We start from the raw sequence: 19,394 nt of genomic DNA on the forward strand, positions 1-19,394 counted from the left end.
CATTGCAGAGTATGTATTATAGATTCAAAATCTATGTTATGTATATTGTACAAGAAGCCCAGCAACGTACAAATGTCTGCTTAACAGTATGTACATCAAGCCTCTCCAAAGGCGCGCCACAAATTTCTCTTCCTAGCTTTCCTCATCCAGCCACTGCCTGCCACCTGTCTCAGGTTGTCGATATCCATTCCATGTCAATAAATGCTTGCTTGTTCATGATATCTAAGTAGTTACTTGAGAACTCGTCTACTGCACTGGTCATTGGTTTTTCGGCGAACCTACTGCCACTTAAGCTTCCCGAATTGGTTAATATTCTAGATGCATTCCTATACCCACACTGTTGTGTTTAAGCTCTATTTGATTATAGATAGATATCTGCATTTAAACAAGTTCTTGTCTACCCCAGCCGGGCTTTGAACCCGGGTCCCTCGGCACTAATAGTTACTAACCACATCACCATAGGGCCGTCCCAAATCGGTTATTCCCAAATAGTTATTATTTTATCAAGCTACACACCTTTCTGAGTCACGTTCAATGCCAAACACGATCATGACTTAACTAATGACATCACCCTGTAGTTACAGTGACCTAACAGAAGATCTGTTTAGAAGCCATAGCCGTCTAGTTATTTTCGGAGCACGGGTTATAGAGTTATGTAGTTTATTTACACTCGCTAGCAATTAAAAAGTTCCACCAACAAAATTGCTACGCCAAATGGCCCTAATTTTTATAACATTTGCACACAAACATAATATTAACGTAAATATAAACATATTTTTAACGTTTTTAGATGGTCATTTTCTGATGTGCTGTTGACGAATGTGATTCAGAAATGTATTGCAGACTAGACGGCGTAATTAAGCTAGCCTTTTCCGTTTTAAGAGTAATTTCTACTATGTCACTGGAAATTTTTCATTACTTACTGGCGAGCATATTATGAACAACGTTTCGTCTTTAACGTACAATACAGCCTAACTTAATATTATGAATGCGAAAGTAACTGTGTCTGTCTGTCTGTTACTCTTTCACGCCAAAACTACTGAACGGATTTGAATGAAATTTTGTATACAGATGGTCTAGAACCTGACAAAGAACATAGGCTACTTTTTATCGCGTTATCCCCACGGGAAAACTTTTTAAGGTGAAGCGAAGCTCGCGGGAACAGCTAGTAGTGTGTAAAAACGTATTGATCGCATGATAGATCGCGTTCGTCAGTTATTTGTCAAATAACTCTCGTCGATAGGTCAGTGAGAAACTCGCGTCTTCTCAATACAGTGGCACGGGTTCGATCGCATCGTGAAAAGACAGAAGTTTGATACAATTGTTTATACACATTGCCAAAAGTAAACAAGTTGTAGATAATGCCTTTATCAATTTGATTAAATACTCAAGATAGCGAAATTGATAAGGTTCTTTTATCTCAAAATGTTAGGAAAGACGATCTAGAAGTCTAGATTGAACACCCTCTGTTACACTATGTCTGGATAAAAGTTATCTGTGGGAGAAAAATATAATAACATGATTTTTACCACACTCAACATAACTTTTATCCAGAAATCATGAAACAGGCTCTTACTATGCAATATTAAAGGAAAAGTATCATAGGTAATTTTCACATACTTACTTAATTAATAGTTGTGTGTAATATTCTAGTGGTGGTAACATTTTTATTACATATTAATATATCAGCTGTAATCGAATATTAACGCATAAATAAAACTGGTTTAGCCCAATTTGAATTGATATAATATTGATTAATTATCTACACCGTCAATCATCATCCTCGTCAGTCTTTGTACATACTTGTACTATCTATGTATCTGTGTAAAATATATCAGCTGTCCGTCGCCCATATCACAGGCTCTGCCTAGCTTTGGGTCGGATGACCGTGTGTGAGATGTCCCCACATATAATTATCACATACACGACATAGGCCTTTCCCAATGAAAGCCACAGCACTCTGTTCTCAACTTTCCTCATCCTGTTGCTGTCGCGTACTGCTATTAGATAATCCTATAATAATGCACAGAGGTTCTATTCTCTTCCCTGTGGGGGTGTAACTACCTGCACCTGGCTCTCTCGAATGGAACCTTTGTGCATATCGTCAGGGTCTAAACTGACTTCCTAAGCCATTTCCCACCACGCTGAACCACTGCGGTCGTATGCAAGTCACCTCTGACTACCCCTTCGTGGAATACATTCGTGAGCATTATGTACGTATACATAAGATTGTATTCTATGATTTCCTATCTGTTATTTCTGAAAAACGTATTTAAAAAAACCCTTTTATCACTACCAAGAAAACTAAACAAATGTCTATAATTAACTTCACTTTTATTGTGTACTGTTTACAGTCGAAAATTGAAGTCTAGTAATCTATCTATTGTACACGGGCTACTAAATATAGATTACACATACATACAAGGTGTTGGACATAGGTGCAGGTATATTATGTATATTTTATGAATGACTTATCTTTTCCTTATTGTCAATAGTCGTACGAATGATGTGGTTGGATAAGGTTCCCTTCGTATTGTTTTTGTTATTTGCTTTCGATCTATTCACTAAAATACAGTGTTGTATTGTATGTGTCACTTTGAGTGCAGTGATTCCTATAAAATGTTGATAGTTATGGCGTTTTTATTGTGAATGTGAAGTGCAGTGTTAGCTTGAAGATAATTATGATGAAAGGACCAAGGAAATTTAGATCCATAGGTGGGTAATTAATATAATTATGTTTCCTATACATTATGTGGTATACCATAAACATAAACATAAACATTTCTTTATTGCAACACAAATAGTACAATCTAATGTAGCCCTGGTTCCTAAACTAGGGTAACCTGTGTGTCAGGCATACCGGCACGACGTTTCCTCTTGTGCTGAAGGTCCCGAGTCCGAATCCCGGCCGGGGCAACGGTGATAAAAACATGTGTAATACCATATTACCTGATTGTATCACCTTTTTGTTATTGTTGATGATCGTCATCTTTGGTCAGGCATAGTGGTTGTGGCCTTGAACTTGGTATTCATGTACTTGTAAAGGGTTCATCACTACCCATCACGTCCTCACTGCTGGGGCACAGGTCTCCTTCCAATGAAGGAAGGGTTTAGGCCTAGTCCACCACTCTTTCCTAGTGCGGGTTGTTGGACAAAGTGTAAAGGGTTTGTAGGATTTATTTTCGTTGGCGCGAAAAACTTGATTTATCTTGTAAGATTTACTTCACTTAACAATTCGGAAATCGTAACCATCGTTGTTTAGTTAACGATAGGGGGGGAGCATTCCCATAGCACTTCTTGTGTTGTGTAGTGCTCAAGTGGTTTGAAACCTTCCGGGGTCGGCTTGTGACTAAGTATCGTTGCCTTTGGTAAACAACTGTGAATTCTGCGCCAACCTGCTCTTATTATAAACTAGCTGTTCCCGCGAGCTTCGCTTCGCCTTAAAAAGTTTCACCGTGGGAATTCCGGGATAGAAAGTAGCCTATGTTATTTCTCAGAGTCTAGACCATATGCATACCAAATTTCATTTAAATCCGTTCAGTAGTTTTGGCGTGAAAGAGTAACAGACAGACAGACACAAATACTTTCGCATTTATAATATTAGTTAGGATTTATTTTATTTATAAGAAGCAGGCACTTGCACATTCTACTAGTGGAAAATATATGCAAAGATTTTACCCCCTCGCCGGAATCTCATACGGTCACCCATCCACGGTGCAGCGGCGAGGGTTGCTTCACTTTTAGTTATCTAATCTAATGCGCAAGTCGTTGTATCTATGCGCCGCAGACTGGAGGGTTGTTCTACCTTGACAAAAAATGAGAGCTGTCAAGGAGATAGAGCTAGTCGTGGTAAGCACAAAGTCTGTGTTACTATAAAAAAACCATGTTTAATGTGTGTCTATAATTTAAGGGTGACTTTTACCAAACCCTAAACGTATTTAAAATTGAATTTAAATCAAATTTTAAATACATTTTGTACTAACTGACATACTTTTGACAGGCTACTAAATACGTTTAACGTTTGGTGAAATTCCACCTTAATCAAAATGACAATGGGCGTTTTGGGACCTATGTCCAATAAAGTTGAGTCATACATCGTTGGATAGCTCTTTTCAAGTGAGAAAAAAAATGACGACAAATGCGTATAAGTTGTCCATTTTAGAATATATTCGTCGGAAGGAAGTATTTTTCTATGGAATTGCACTCTCTCGCCTGATGACAGTTAGGGCGTAATACACGTAAATACGTATTATTAAAATGGGATAAATTACTTTCAACTGGTTTTACTTTTCTGAGTTAATAAACAAATATAATATTATAATGAAAGATGATCATTTTGTTATAAAAAATAAAAATGAATGTGAAAAAATAACAAAAACATTAAAATTACAGAAATAAAATATAAAAACTTTCAAGGTACGATTATTCTAATTGGACAGTAAATCAGGAATAGCGCTTCAGTTATTCATATTCTTCAAAAAAATACCTTTTCAACGACGTATCACTCATTTCTATTGGTGCTGGTCCCAGCTTCCATATATTTGTGCCCATCATCATTTGACCCATTTATAAGGCGTTTGACAGCGTTTAGCATGTGTCTAAGGGTGGCTTGCACAACAAAGTTAATCAAATTTAAATCTATGACCTCTTGCTCTGACATTATACTGTCAGAGCAAGAGAAAAACTATTTAATTTTGATTAACTTTGTTGTGCAAGCCACCCTAATTTCGATGAGGTAAGGCCCACTGGCCCAGTGTGTCGTATACATACTGGAGTGACCCCCTGAATGCCACGGCCAATTTCAGATCAAATTAGAGACTGATATCCGTGTCATTTTTATGTTGGCAAACATTGCGCATCGCATATAAATGTCGAAGTGCGACGTTATTGATGAAACACATGTGTACGGCGGATTGTTTATAGGAGAGTGTTTTAAAATGAAAATTGGGAGAAATTTATTGTGCTTTGTTGAATTACATGAATATTCTTTATTCTGTTATGATTCTGCAGTAGAAGTGCAGCACTGCAGATCATGATTCAATTATTGAAAATCATTCGAAGATGACATTTCCTGGTCAACAGTTTTGATTGATTGCTTATCTACCTTTAAACTGTACGGCCGACTACAGCCTCTTGTTAAAACCATAGTAAGTAAGGCCGAAGCTGAATTAAATAAAACAAAATCCTTACTAACTAATATTTATATTATCTTATTCAGCAGTTAAATAAGCTAATATAATATTGTCAGGTAGGGATGCCTAAGCTTAAGGGCTTAGGCAGTAGATGAGGATACTGCTTTCATTAAGTACCTAATGTTTTTTTTTTTTGCACACCACACTTTACTTGTTGTACTCCTTGTAGTTTGATTGGTACTGATTATTTTGAAGTAGCTAGAACTACTATTGGGTACATATCTAATAGTATGTTAGCATTTTTTATATAAATGTATAAAATTTTCCGAGTACACAAGTCTGATGGCTATTTTATTGTATACCTACTCATATGAACAAAACTACGTTAGTACATAATAGTCGCATTGCGTAAACTGCATCCAGTACTTACCACGTACTTTCGATACGCCATAGCGTGTTATGTACAGCGACATTTTACATATACACTTATTATTATATATTTACCTGACTAGGTATGTCGTAAAAGAAAATTATGTATTGGTTTACTAGGTTTTTGGCGCAAGCTACGCATAGTTTTAAGAGATTCCCGTGATAATTCCCGTAAAAATATACAATGTAAGATAACGATAGATATCGTACAATAATATTTAGTAAGTACTTACTTAATAATTATGTATACGTGCAAAAATATAATAAGTATTAGTTTTGCCAACAAAAAAACCATCAAAACGACGGCAATTACTTTTGTAAATGAATTCCGATTATTTCAACTTCAAAGCAATTTCAGGCAATGACCGTGTAATTCACCGAAATGATAGCGCGGCCTTCGAACGCTTACCAGAATTATTATTTACGTAGTTTATGTACTGATTGTCGTACATACAGGGTGAGCCTTCGTTGGTGCATATCCGGAAGTATGTTACAGTGTTACAGAGCTCTTCATTCTGAACAACTTTTGTTATAATGACCTTGGGATGTAACGAAAAAAAAGGATGCGTGACACTGTGTATGGGGAGTAGATATTTTTTTTTCGAGAATATCCCAACCCAATGTCATCATAACAAAAGTTGTTCAGAATGAAAAGCTCTGTGACATAGGTACTTCCAGATGGGCACCTATGAAAGACTCACCCTGTATAGTAGGTACATAGGTACCTACTGTATATGTTGATGATTATCCAATTTCGGTAGATAAATGGGAAGGCCAGATGGTGTAGATTAGGGATGCCCGATCTGAATGGATCTTCTGATAGATCGATTCACGGCAATACGATCTACCGATTTTTTGAATCGATAATATGGAATGCAATCTACGGGCAGATCGAATAGTATGCAGAGCAGATCGTATGAAAATAACGTACTTATCATCAGAAAACTAAACTGTTTTCTTAATTTTGCACTGTAAAAACTAACTTAGCGTTAATCACCTTTTAAAAAAAAGTTTAAATGCAGACAATTGTAAGTAATCTTTAACGATAATAAAGATTAAACAGTACATTTAGTTAAAATAAAACCTATACTATATCATTAATTTTCTTTAATCAAACGATCTTTTGAATCGATTCAAAACCAATCGAGAATCCACTCATAGAGTTACGATCCAAAAGATTTAAGCCAGAAAACCGCCATCCCTAGTAAAGATAGATAGATAGATAGCTGGGGAGACAATGCTTGTGTATGGAGCGCCGCCAAAACAGGGCTTACGGGGAAGAAGCATAAAATTTGCGACCATGCGAGCCAAATATGCGAGTGTTTCTCTTATCTTTTGTGACAGGTTAGTTTGGCTCGCGATTTAGGTACGGTACCTCGTAGAAATTAGGTCACGTAAAACTTGATTCAGGGTACCGATTCCCGAGTTACGGAGATCATTTCCAGTACCGAGATTTGGCCGAGATGATGTTTGTCTCGGGTGAATTTGGTAAAATTGTATTCTGGCGATCTCGCGTAAAACGTCAAACGTCAAAATTTCTATGAGTTTGAAGTTAAATTTGAGATTTAAAGCGGATATGTTAGGGTAGCTTTTAAACTGAGATATGTCTCGAGCTCCAGGAGGTACGTAGATTAATCTCACATAGCAAGATATGTAACAAGCCCGCTTCAAAAATCCAATTAAATTTCAAAATCATACAGAATAGCATTTTTCTATTTTCACGCAAGATAAACGTAATTTAGGCGATATCTCCGCAATGGAGATTCATCTCCGTACCTCGGGAATCGATAATCTGTCCCCACTGCACGACCATCACGACACTTCCGCCGCTTCGCTACACTTTTCTTTTGTGTCCAATCAAGCTATAATGTTCCTAGATGACAGGTGTCACCCGTAAAGCGTGACTATAGTGAAATTTATCTGCGTAGATAAAGATTACGGGTAGCGGGGACTGCCAGAGATTCTGTAAAAAATTCTTTAACATGTTACTAAATCAATTTAAATGGCAATTTTCTTTCTCATTTCTATTGCGTGTTCAGTCTAAACACCTGTTAATAGCTACTTTACTTATCTACATAAATGGTTCTCCGATTGTGCAAGTTGACAATGAAACGGTTTATTATACAAGTCAGTTATATTTATAAGGAAAACTAACAAGGCCGGTACTGAATGTCATTGCGACGAACTTGTGTGACCTAAAACAAGTCAGGTTAAGGGAAGGCAAAAGGATAAAAATGAACGTTGACATACACTCCAGCCTGTAGGGCAAAGGGCTAGAGGCCGATAAAGACATAAACGATATCAGCACTTTCTCGCCCACCGCCCTTCGCAGAAGTCCTTTCTGTCCCCGTCGCACGGGTCCGTTATCGTCGTAGATAAAAGTGACTAGATCGCTCTTCGCGATAAATACAGCTTTGTGACACCTGGTGCATGCCTGGCCCATTGAGCATGGTGAAACGCGCATTAATCGAGTTTATCGACGTCGATACAGACCGGTGCCGCGGGGACTGAGGTCGCTGTCAACGGACTACGTTGAGGGGGACATCATCATCGTTGTAGTAATATTCAGGGGTTCGGTCCCTGCTGAATTTGAAGCAGAAAATTCAAATAACTACCTCATTGCAGTATTCAGCACATTAAGCTATCGCCATCTGTAGTGGCCAAAACTTTTATCGCAAATGTCCGACCCCTTGCCAAGTGGCGGCGTCGTCCCCAGAACACGTCTTCCACATCTATTATAGGTGCTTCGACAGATACCGCATAAATTCGTCTATCCACGGGCATTTTTCACGTCATCTTTATTATGCCTTTCCATCCAGAGATGCGCTATACAGCTATTCTGCGACGATTTGAAAGAAATCTGTTCCCGCCAGTGGTATGCTATGTGGGCCAAACGCATGGATCCATAGCAAATCTATGGTAGAAAAACACCCTATCCTAGAGTTGACTTCTCGATCGGCTGACAAAGAAGACTTTTGAAGTGGAGCAGATTTTGAAGAAACATAGTTTAAAAAAAGGCTATTATAACATGTTTTGGTTTCTGAACGATTTCGAGAAGCAATCACAGGTGGAATAAATCTGGAGCTTATCGCAATTTCTTATTGAAACAACGTTATAAAGTATTGTGAAAATACGATATTATGTATACAACGATTATAGTGGGGGTAAACGAGTTCTTTAGACTAGGATGAGGCAATAGAATAGGACGGCCTTTGGTAGGTGTGCTAGTTGTTGCTAGATGAGGAAGATCGTGAAGGTCGCCTGGAGATCGCTCTTAGTGATAAGGCGGCCTATGGTTCACTGTTCCTATTTATAATATACTCTATGGTTCCTAGTTTAGAGGAGTATTTTTTTATATGTTTTACTATTTTTGGTGACCAATTAAGTCATGTTCTTTTCTATTCTTGGCAGATACCTTTGTCCGAAAGTGGGCGTGGATCATAATATTAGTCACTTTAATACTATACCCCCGTATTTTCTTTTCAACTACAACGACCAAGTTATTCCTGGCTAGTACATAGCACCAACGCTGTAATGAATATTTAACTGTCTCCTCAGTTGAAGATAGAACAAACAATCGGTGACTTGAAACGGGGTGAATACGAAACTAATCTGTAACATCGTAGTCAGACAAGTAAACCACCATATCTCTGATCCTAGTAAAGTGGGAATAACCTTAATGTTGCATGTATGTCATAAATATGTTGTAATAATTATCAAGCATGAATTAAGCATGTTCCAAAGTTAACACTTAGCGAGTCCACCACTTTAAATTATGTTGAAACTACCTTTCCTCACGGATTTTGCTTTGCAAAATGGTTACCGCTGAAAATATTTCATCTATTTTGCCTCCTTTGTGGATAAATTTTCCAAAATCCTTCCTAAACGGAAGCCCACATCATAATACTAGTTACCTACTTCAAATTTCAGACTGTCCGCCCATTTGTTTGAGTAGTGCCTGGTGCCAAAATGTTACACACATCTCAACTACCGGCATTTGTAGCTAACGTTTATTTATTTATTTCTTTACTGCAGAAGTACACAACATACGAATATAAGTGTACAAAAGGCTGACTTAATGCTAATAGCAAGGTGTACAAAATTTTGACAACCTATACATGCGGCATATATTTCATTTATTTATTTATTTATATACACTTTATTGTACACATACACAAGCAAACATAAAAGAGAACAGTTACAAATCAAAACACAAGACGTATACAAAGGCGGGCTTATTGCCAAAAAGCAATTTCTTCCAGCCAACCTACGACTGGGTGAAAGATAAATGACATTAGATCCTTTAACTAATTTGAGTAGGTACAATTAATAATTATCAAACAGAAATTAGCCTATGGTTTAAATCTAACCTTAAATTAACAGTGCATGATTACAACATAAAATAAACATAATATTATAACATATAACTTATATAAAAATATATAACTTATAAAAATTACATCATACTTATATAAATAATACTACATAAATATAAATATATATACCTATATATCTATTTTACCTGCCAACCTAATGATTCAAAATAGTGATGTTTAACATTTTTTTTTAAAATTGCCATTGATGGTGACTGTCGTACTTCCTCTGGCAAGGAGTTCCACAAACATGCTGCCTTCATTGCAAATGAATCGCTATAGGAGGCAGCATTATGATCAGGAATGCTCAACAATTTGTTTTCTACCGACCTCAAGGCTCTACCCTGAGAATGTGAACACAAAAACGAAAACTTGCACTTCAGGTATTGGGGAGATGAGGGGTTATTTAAAACACTGTACAATATGTTGAGAATATGAGTATTCCGGCGAAGGCGAATGGGAAGCCACTGTAATTGAGCTCGATACTCAGAAATGTGATCATATTTGCGCAATCCGAAAATGAATCGGATGCACAGGTTCTGGAGACGTTCGAGTTTGTTGAGTAGCTCTTCAGTGAGGTCAAGATAGCTTACATCGGCGTAATCAAGAATAGGAAACAGTAAGGACTGTGCCAACGTAACTTTAGTGTTCAGTGGTAGGAAGTACTGCAAGCGCTTAAGAGAATGGAAGGACGCAAACATTTTCTTGCTGACAGCATCTACTTGGGGAATCCAAGAAAGTGTGCAATCCATGATCACGCCAAGATTTTTTACCGAAGCTACGTATGGTATGACAGTCTGATCGTACATGACTCTCATGGCAGCTGAAACGTCAATTTTACGAAGCATCCGTGGGCTTCCGAGGATAATTGCTTGTGACTTTGATGGATTGAGCAGTAGACCGAAAGACTTGACCCACTTAGAAATAGTTTCCAAGTTTTCATTAATAACACTAACGGCCGTGCTCAAACTCTCTGGTGGTGCACCGGCATAGAGCTGAAGATCGTCTGCATATAGGTGGTAGTTAGAAGTAAGTTTGTTAGCCAGGATGTTGATAAAAAGGGAGAAAAGTAAAGGAGAGAGGACGCCGCCTTGAGGGACGCCAGCAAGAACTGGACACCAAGAAGAACTCTCGGCATCAGTACGTACACACTGCTGACGCCCTTTGAGATAAGACTCGAACCAACTTACAACTGCCGGAGATACGTTAAGAGATTGAATGACACCAAGGAGTAACTCGAAGTCAACCGAGTTGAATGCATTGCTGAAGTCCAGCAACGCAAGGACTGTAACTTGTTGATGGTCGATGTTGTGCCTGATGTCATCGGTGACTTTTATTAAGGCTGTGACTGTACTATGGCCTGGACGAAAGCCGGATTGAAATGGGTTCAGGAGTTGGTTGTTGGAGAGGTAAGAGGACAACTGTTCGAAGACTAGGCGTTCGAGAACTTTGGATAGAAAGGGTAAGATAGAAATGGGTCGGAACTGGGATAAGGATGTAGGGTTAGGGACTTTTGGTAAAGGAAGAATGAAGGCCTTCTTCCAAAGGCTGGGAAAAGAACTGCACAGGAGTGAATAGTTAAACAAATTGGTGATATGCGGTAAAATGACGTCCAGAATCATAACTATCATATGGGCACTGATGTCATCAATGCCTACAGCTTTGCTAGTAATGTCAGAGATACATCTCTTAACGTCACGGCCAGTAACAAGTTTGAAATTGAAAGAAGGGCAGTCAGGGATAGGCAATGAAGAAAGATGATTAAGAGCTTCTGTTCTAATTTGATCATTTAGAATTAATGGAGGTGTAGAGAAATGCTTGTTAAGAGCAGAGAGGTCAATGTCAAAGTTAGGGTTTGCCTTAGATTTCCCTATGCCCAGTGTTTTCAAAAAATTCCACAACTGTGAGGTATCACAGTTTTCTATAGATGTATGGATGTATCGGCGTTTTGCGTCCCTACACACTCTATTGCAGCGATTTCTCAACTCTTTGTACGCTTTCAAATTCTCCTCGGTTGGCTGTTTCTTGTAGCGGTACTTGGCGTGATCACGTTTCGTCATGAAGCCTTTGATCTTGTCCGTTAGCCACGGGGCAGGGAGCTGTTTGACACGGACAGGACGAAGGGGTGCATGTTTATTGAACAGGTTTGTGAGCAGAGAGTTAAACATAGTTACCCTCTCGTCAATATCGTCTATGTCGTTCAGCTGTGCCCAATCAATGGCTTTTGCATCCTCACAAAGACGCTGCATGTCCACTTTTTTAAAATTACGTTGGAGAATAGTACGCTTTTTAGGTTTGGGAGGGCGGACCTTATACGAAAGGTAAAGAAGATCGTGGTATGAAAAACAATCAGCTGTGAACTGGCCGTGTTTCATAACAAGATCGGGAGAAGAAACAATTATCAAATCTAGGAGAGAAGGTTCTGAGTTGGGTGAATGGTGAGTAGCTTGAAGAGGTAAAATGTGAAGATTTTTTGAAGTGACAATAGACTGCAAGGCATTAGACCGAGAGTTGTTTTTGAGAAGGCAAGTGTTGAAGTCACCCATGACGATGGTATTGTCGAACAAAGGAGAGAAATCATCAAGAAGTTTCTCGAAGGAGGAAAAGTAATTCACCGTCAGTGAAGGGCTATAGCAAACTCCGAGGAGAATCCTGGCGTAGCCTAGACGCACTTCTATCAGAAGGTGTTCGGCTTTCCCAGAATATTCACTCGGAGATTTGCTGACGATCGAAAAGGGAATATGGCTACGTAGATATATAGCCACTCCACCTCCGCCCTTGTTAGTTCGGTCATTCCGAATCAGCTGAAAACCTGGAAGAGGGTAAAAAGATGAGTCAAGAGAAGGCTTCAGCCAGGATTCAGAAACAAGGATGACATGAATATTATTATTATCGAAAGATGTAAGCATATCGGAGTAGTGTGCCGGAATACTCTGGGCATTTATGTGAACGACATTCAGAGATTTCGGACAGTTCGAAAACACATTGTTGAGATTCGAAAAGAGAGAAACGTAGGACAAGTCACAACTGCTGGCTGTGGCAATTGAGGAACAAGAGAGAAAAGAATCATCGTTATCATCACTATTGGCAGAATCATAAATACTCATACTAATAAAATATATAAAATAAATACCTAAATATACAATATACTATAGTAAATAAAGTGTTACTAAATGTACTATTTTAAAAGTATTTAATATAAATACCTATTTAACCTGCACAAATTTTGCCAAAACCCTATATTAAATTTTGTATAAAGAAAATAAATTAAAGTGTCTGAAATACTTATTCTGAGATAAATAAGAAAAATAAAAATAGTAACTGTTGTTCATATTATACGTTATCGTTACTATAATAATAAATAACGAATTAATCATTACTGAAAGTTAACAGAATAAATGCGGTCGTGACAATGACATTGACAGTTTGACATCACCATAATTTGACACTTGAAAAACAAACACAAAATCACAAAATTAGGACGGTGGAATCACTTGAAAAAATACTAAAATACCTCCAATCTAAAATACGAAAACGAATCGCTGAAAAACTTTTTCATGGGGAACACAAGCACATAAAACACACATTAGCGCTTAGACACAGTGGCCTTACTACGCGTCACGGGTGCCGCGGCCGAGGGAATCGGCTTGTTGGGCTTAGACGCAGCCTTGTCACCGGGTGCCTTCGCGGCCGCCGTGTTCGTCGGAGCTGCTGCAGGATGCTTCCTGCACAGCTCATCCAGCTGCGCCGCCGACACGATCTTGACGCGGCTGTCATCAGGGAGCTTCAAGTACACGGCCCCGTTGGCCGTCCAGCACGCCCGGATGCCGAAGTGCTTGCGACTGCGGCTGTACAGCTCCTGCCTTGTCCTCGTCAGGAACTCCGAGACCACCACAGAGCTAGTCTTAAGGCACTTCTTCTTTGTCCAGATGGTTGCCTTTGTGGACATACTGGCTAGCCTGACAAGAATGGGACGAGGTCGCTTGGAGTTTGGTGCACCCAATCTTATGCACTGCTGCATAGAAGACTCTTGGAAGTCAGCGATCCCCAGCTTAGCCACAGCAATGTTGGAGATTACAGCGGGAAGGTGCTCATTGGGGTCTTCCGCTATGCCAGAGCTTCATATTAGATCTATACAGGGTGGCCCAAAGAGTGACGTCTAAAGGAAAATGTTTGATTCCTTAGGTCAAGGGGTAGCCAAATCACCCCCATGTATGTTCAGCTATTTTTAGTAGTTTAGGAGTTATGATTTTTTTTGAAATTTTTCTACGAAAATCGACCTCAGTGGATTAATTATGTTTTATTATTTTTTGGATAACTTTTTTAAAGCATTTTTTATTTTTGTGTCATCCTCTTAAGTTGTTCTTTTAACCATAAAAGTTTCAGCTTCCTAGCTGTAGCCAAAGTGCTAAAGTTTAGTTATCTTATGCCGCTATTGCTAATGTAGGTACGGCGTGTCTGGGAATATTAATTAAAAACTTAAAAGAAATTACGTACGTGAACCTAACCTGTGTTATGTTACCTATCCTGAAATTCCTGAAGGTTAAACACAAAAGTCTAATGCATGTTAATATTTTGTACCTATATACATTCATTTCATAATATAACGAGGTTTATATGTATATAAGTTTAGAAAGAAAACTTATCATAAATAAATTGTTAGTTGCATGATCATGCTGGAAACGGATGCTGCTAACCAATCGTCTTTTTCTCCGATCTGACGACTGTTAGTAAGTTCTAAATATATAGTCTACCTTCTGTACTCTCATTGATATAATAAACCTATGTATTTGTATACTACAAATAATAATAATAATAATTTAAATAACACTTTCAGTCAGTTAATGGTATTCCATTTGTCCCATGATGGATTTTAATGTTCAAAATGAATTGGACACTAATAACTTCGTAAACCTTAGGCGGGTAGCCGGTAGTGGTTGGATGAAGAAAGCCGAGGACCGAGTGTTGTGGCGCTCCTTGGGAGAGGCCTATGTGAATCAGTGGATGATTATTGGCTGATGATGATGATGAACTTCGTAAATTTTACTTCGTTTCGACTTCGCGATAGGGTCCCCGAATCGCCCCTCAGATCCGTCGCATCGCATTATATCTAATGCAAGTTTTCCTGCCCGGCTGATGTGTATGTCCCACTGCGCAACATCCTTTAAACTGGGTTATTTTTAATACTACCTAGACCTGTATATATAGGGTGTTAAAATGAATACGTTTGAGCGGGAAGTGGGGGTTAGTACTAGTCTAACCAAGCACGTTTCGAAGAAAAAAAGCAACAGAATATCGAAATTTTATGTGTGGAATACCAGCGGCGTTTCTAAGGTACCTATGTCTAGTATGGGCTTTTGTAGTTTACGAAAACCAAACAAGCATACGTTTTCTTCTGTCACCTTCTTACATTATCTGTCAAAGGCTTCATGATAGTTTCCGCCAGAGCCACTTTGTATACGAGAAAACGTAAATTTTGATAGTTTTCAGCAAACTATAAAACCTGTACTACATGTAATGAGTAATGAATTCTAATCGCGACATGGTATCAATTCACGTAATCCAGATACGTCTTTCTTCAAGTAAGAAAGACTAAGAAAGCGTTTTGGTCTTCGTAGAATAAGTTTGTATGTTATGTATCTTATTAATAACTCTATCTATATGCATATCTCATAATAACATGCTTGCCACTGTCTCAATGTAACATACTATACATAAAAATAAATGAGAACGTTTAAAATTACCTTTTTATGCCAACTAATGGCGTAAGTTAATTGTTTTCACAGAGGTGTATTAAAATACACGGCTCAATAAAAATAATGGCTTGACATGGCTCTCGCGTGATACAGTAACGTGACATAGGTAGAGTCAGCAAAATAAAACTATGTAGGGACAGCAAAATAGCGCCATAACACTCGGCAGTGACATAGGTAGAGACGGCAAAAGAAGTGAACCATGTAGAGACAGCAAAATAGCGTCATAAAAGTCAGGCTCCCTCACTTAGGCCCTAACCAGCGGGAGTCCCATGCTATGCTTACCTGTGCTTTATAATTCTGAGACTCGTTAACGCCTACGTCATAATGTGAAGAGAAAAAAGGATTTCAATATGGAAGAAAGCTTTACAATATGGATTTTTAATAATTTCGTTAATTTTGTAATATGACGACGGATGGCGTAGTGATTAGTGACCCTGACACTGAGCCGAAGGTCCCGGGTTCGATTCCCGGCTGGGGCAGATATTTGTTTAAACACAGATATTTGTTCTCGGGTCTTGGATGTGCCCGTAAAATGGCAATAGGCCCGCCCTCTATTTCATTGGGAGTTGCGACTAATATAACACTGGCGAAAAGTGGGTGCAGCAATGCACCTCTGCCTACCTCGCAAGGGAGTACATTAGTTACAAGGTGTGAGTGTTTATATTTATGTAATATGAATCAAACACCTTAAGGTATCTGCTTCGCAAAATAGTCCAAGCTAGTTTTTTGCTGACTGTACTAGATTATTAGCATACGCTTCCGTTTTCTGTACTTACCTTCAATCACAAATTAACATTGAGGCATTACTTTTATTATTATTTACTACTTACCGGATTAATTTTTTCGTGTCTTGACCTCATTAAAAATCCTCGACTTCGGAAACAATTGAAGTTCAACACTGAGGTATAATCAATCACATTATATTGTAATACATATTATACTTAAAGTAAATACATATAGAGTCAGCCAACCCTAGTAGTAAGTATAAAATAGGCAGTTTTTATTATATTCTATACTATTCATCGGGAGTTTTTTTTAAATGAATGAAGAAGACCACGTTTGTTACGATTACGAAAGAGAAAGAATACTTTTATCTAGAGTTTATGAGAATGATTTTGTTTCTGTTGCAAAATAACATTGTCGTTCTCTAATGATCGCCCCAGAGACTGTAAAAAATGTGTGGGTGTCCATCTAGGGGCGATGACTTGTGAAAAGCTCATAGCAGTGTAACTATTTAGCTACATTTTCAGTATAATAATACACCATTTTATCAGGTTTATTTTTTAAATATTCAATAGTATTTTAATAAGTTAAGTAAACACAAATTCTATAACATGTTATAATTATTATTACAGTGTTCTAAATAGATAATCTATAATTATAATACCTATACCCAGGCTTGCTACTCTAGTTTACTCGGGAGCTAGGCTGGCTGAACTGAAATCAAGGGGATATGTACAAAGGTTCCACTCGAGAGAGCCACGTACAGGAACTTCACCCCCTACCAGAATAGAATAGGATACCTATACCGATATATTATATACATATACCGACTTATTATTCATGTAGGTACGGTGGCCTGCGCCTAAAAGTATACAGGCGGAGTTTTTAAAATAGCGATCCCTGATGATGAAGGGACCAGCTACATCTGTTATAAATCCGGGGATGTGTTGTGTGTGATGTGTGTAGCAGTGGTGTTTATGTGGATGTGCTTGAGCAGCATGTGAGCTTGAGATCGCTATTTTAAAATCGCCGCCTGTATACTTTTAGGCGCAGGCCACCGTACCTAGTTTTCATTATTACGAAAAACCTGTGTTCCTAAAAATAATGTCTGCACATTTTTTCCTATTTACGTCACACGTTTTGGCTCATACTCGTAAAAACGAATGAACTACCTATGAGTTTACAGACATAAGTCACCGCCGTATCAATGACCTGTTTAAATCTTTTTCAGGAAATTATATAGATTAAGATAAAGAAAGGTACTATAAATAAATAGTTATACAGAAATAACAATATTATGCTTTCCCGCAGTGAAGCAAATACTTAACTTGTTCTCAGAACTATTGATAATCAGATTTGTAAAAAGATAAATCAGCTGTTTAATCTATGTCCGATTAGCACTGAACAGCTTATCAGATAGTATCAGTTTCAGGAATCAATTTGTTTGTATGGTTTTATTGGCCATATACGATGTTCGGGTGCACGAGAACCTTTCCAAATTATGTATGAACTGTAACTTGTACTAGTATTGTATTAGTTTGTTGTTCAAAATACTTACTTTTAGGCCTAGGTATACACATACAGGTAGCCATTATCCTGACAACGTGAAACATGCCCTTACAGTTTTTCACCGTGGTAAATGAATAAGCCAGTCAGAATAACGACAGTTGCTGACTGCCTCTGACTGCAGTTCTGTGCCTCTTATACAAAGTACAGTTAATACGTCTTTCCTTACGTGCATCCTCTCAGCCAACTGTGAAACTCTAATACCTAGATTATACCTCTAGTTCTATGACATCACAATCCTAACCAGGCTTCTCACTTGTTGCAGAGGATCTGCGATGGTTCCTGGTGGACGTGTGTAGCGGCAAGGACAAGATGAGCGCGGCGCCGGGCGGCCTGAAGCATGTCGCCACCGAGCCCGCTCAGATCGGCGGCAAGCGTGAGTCTCTACAACATTCCACCATCTAGTGAAGGGCTTTTTGATTCTTTAGAACATTCCACCAGCTAGTGGTGCTGTTTGGGAGTCTCTAGAACATTCCACCAGATAGTTAAAGCGTTTGGGAGGTCTCTAAAACATTCCAGCAGTTAGTGGCGCTGTTCGTTAGTCTCTAGAACCTTCCACCAGCTAGTGAAGGCGTTTAGGAGGCTGTAGAACCTTCCACATTCCAATGATGATGTTTGGGTGTCTCTAGAACCTTCTACCTTCTAGCGACGCTGTTATTGAGACCCTAGAATCGTCTACCTTCCAGCGACGGAGACTTTTCATCGGGGACCTTTCCATCTGACACTCAATGGTTGTTGTGAGTCTCTAGAACCTTCCATCAGCCAGCGATGCTGTTTGTGAGAGTCTAGAACCTTCTACCTTATAGCGACGTTGTTATAGAGTCCCTAGAACCTTCTACCAGCTTGCGTTGGTCGTTGTGAGTCTCTAGAAGCTTCCATGGAACCACCAGCGTCGTAGTCTGTAGTAGAGGATCTGCGATGGTTCCTGGCGGACGTGTGTAGCGGCAAGGACAAGATGAGCGCGGCGCCGGGCGGCCTGAAGCATGTCGCCACCGAGCCCGCGCAGATCGGCGGCAAGCGTGAGTCTCTAGAACGTTCTGCAGCTAGTGGTGCTGTTTGAGAGTTTCCAGAACCTTCCACATTTCAGCTATGATTTTTGGGTGTGTCTAGAACATTCCATCAGCCAGCGATGCTCTTGGGACTCTCTAGAACATTCCAGCTTTGCTTTTACGCAAGCAATCCTCTGTTCTTTGTAGCAGTCTTTTTATTTGCCTGTATTTAAAGTTTCAAACATTATACCTCTATTATTACACCAAACAGAGACGGCAGTAACATCCTAATTATTGTGATGACTGATGACTCTGATGAGCTAATATTGACGCCACGCCGTCATAACTGCAGTAAAACATTCTATGATCTAATCCTGACATGTTGTTATTTGAAATCTAAACGTTTCACTGCAATATTCTGCAGTG

At 38.8% G+C, this 19,394-nt stretch overlaps 1 protein-coding gene across 1 annotated transcript in view; it reads left to right on the forward strand.

Annotated features, from left to right (window-relative positions):
* The first annotated feature begins 2,260 nt into the window (after positions 1-2,260).
* The window catches only part of LOC105389792 (oxysterol-binding protein-related protein 3), a 50,515-nt gene continuing 33,381 nt past the window's right edge, over positions 2,261-19,394 (forward strand). Inside the window, exons 1-2 of the mRNA XM_048628055.1 lie at positions 2,261-2,715; positions 18,888-18,998. Coding sequence (XP_048484012.1) covers positions 2,682-2,715; positions 18,888-18,998 — 145 coding nt within the window. The 5' untranslated portion in view covers positions 2,261-2,681. The remainder of the gene's footprint in view (positions 2,716-18,887; positions 18,999-19,394) is intronic.

Source organism: Plutella xylostella, chromosome 20, assembly GCF_932276165.1.
Source record: "Plutella xylostella chromosome 20, ilPluXylo3.1, whole genome shotgun sequence".
NCBI classification, from domain to species: domain Eukaryota; kingdom Metazoa; phylum Arthropoda; class Insecta; order Lepidoptera; family Plutellidae; genus Plutella; species Plutella xylostella.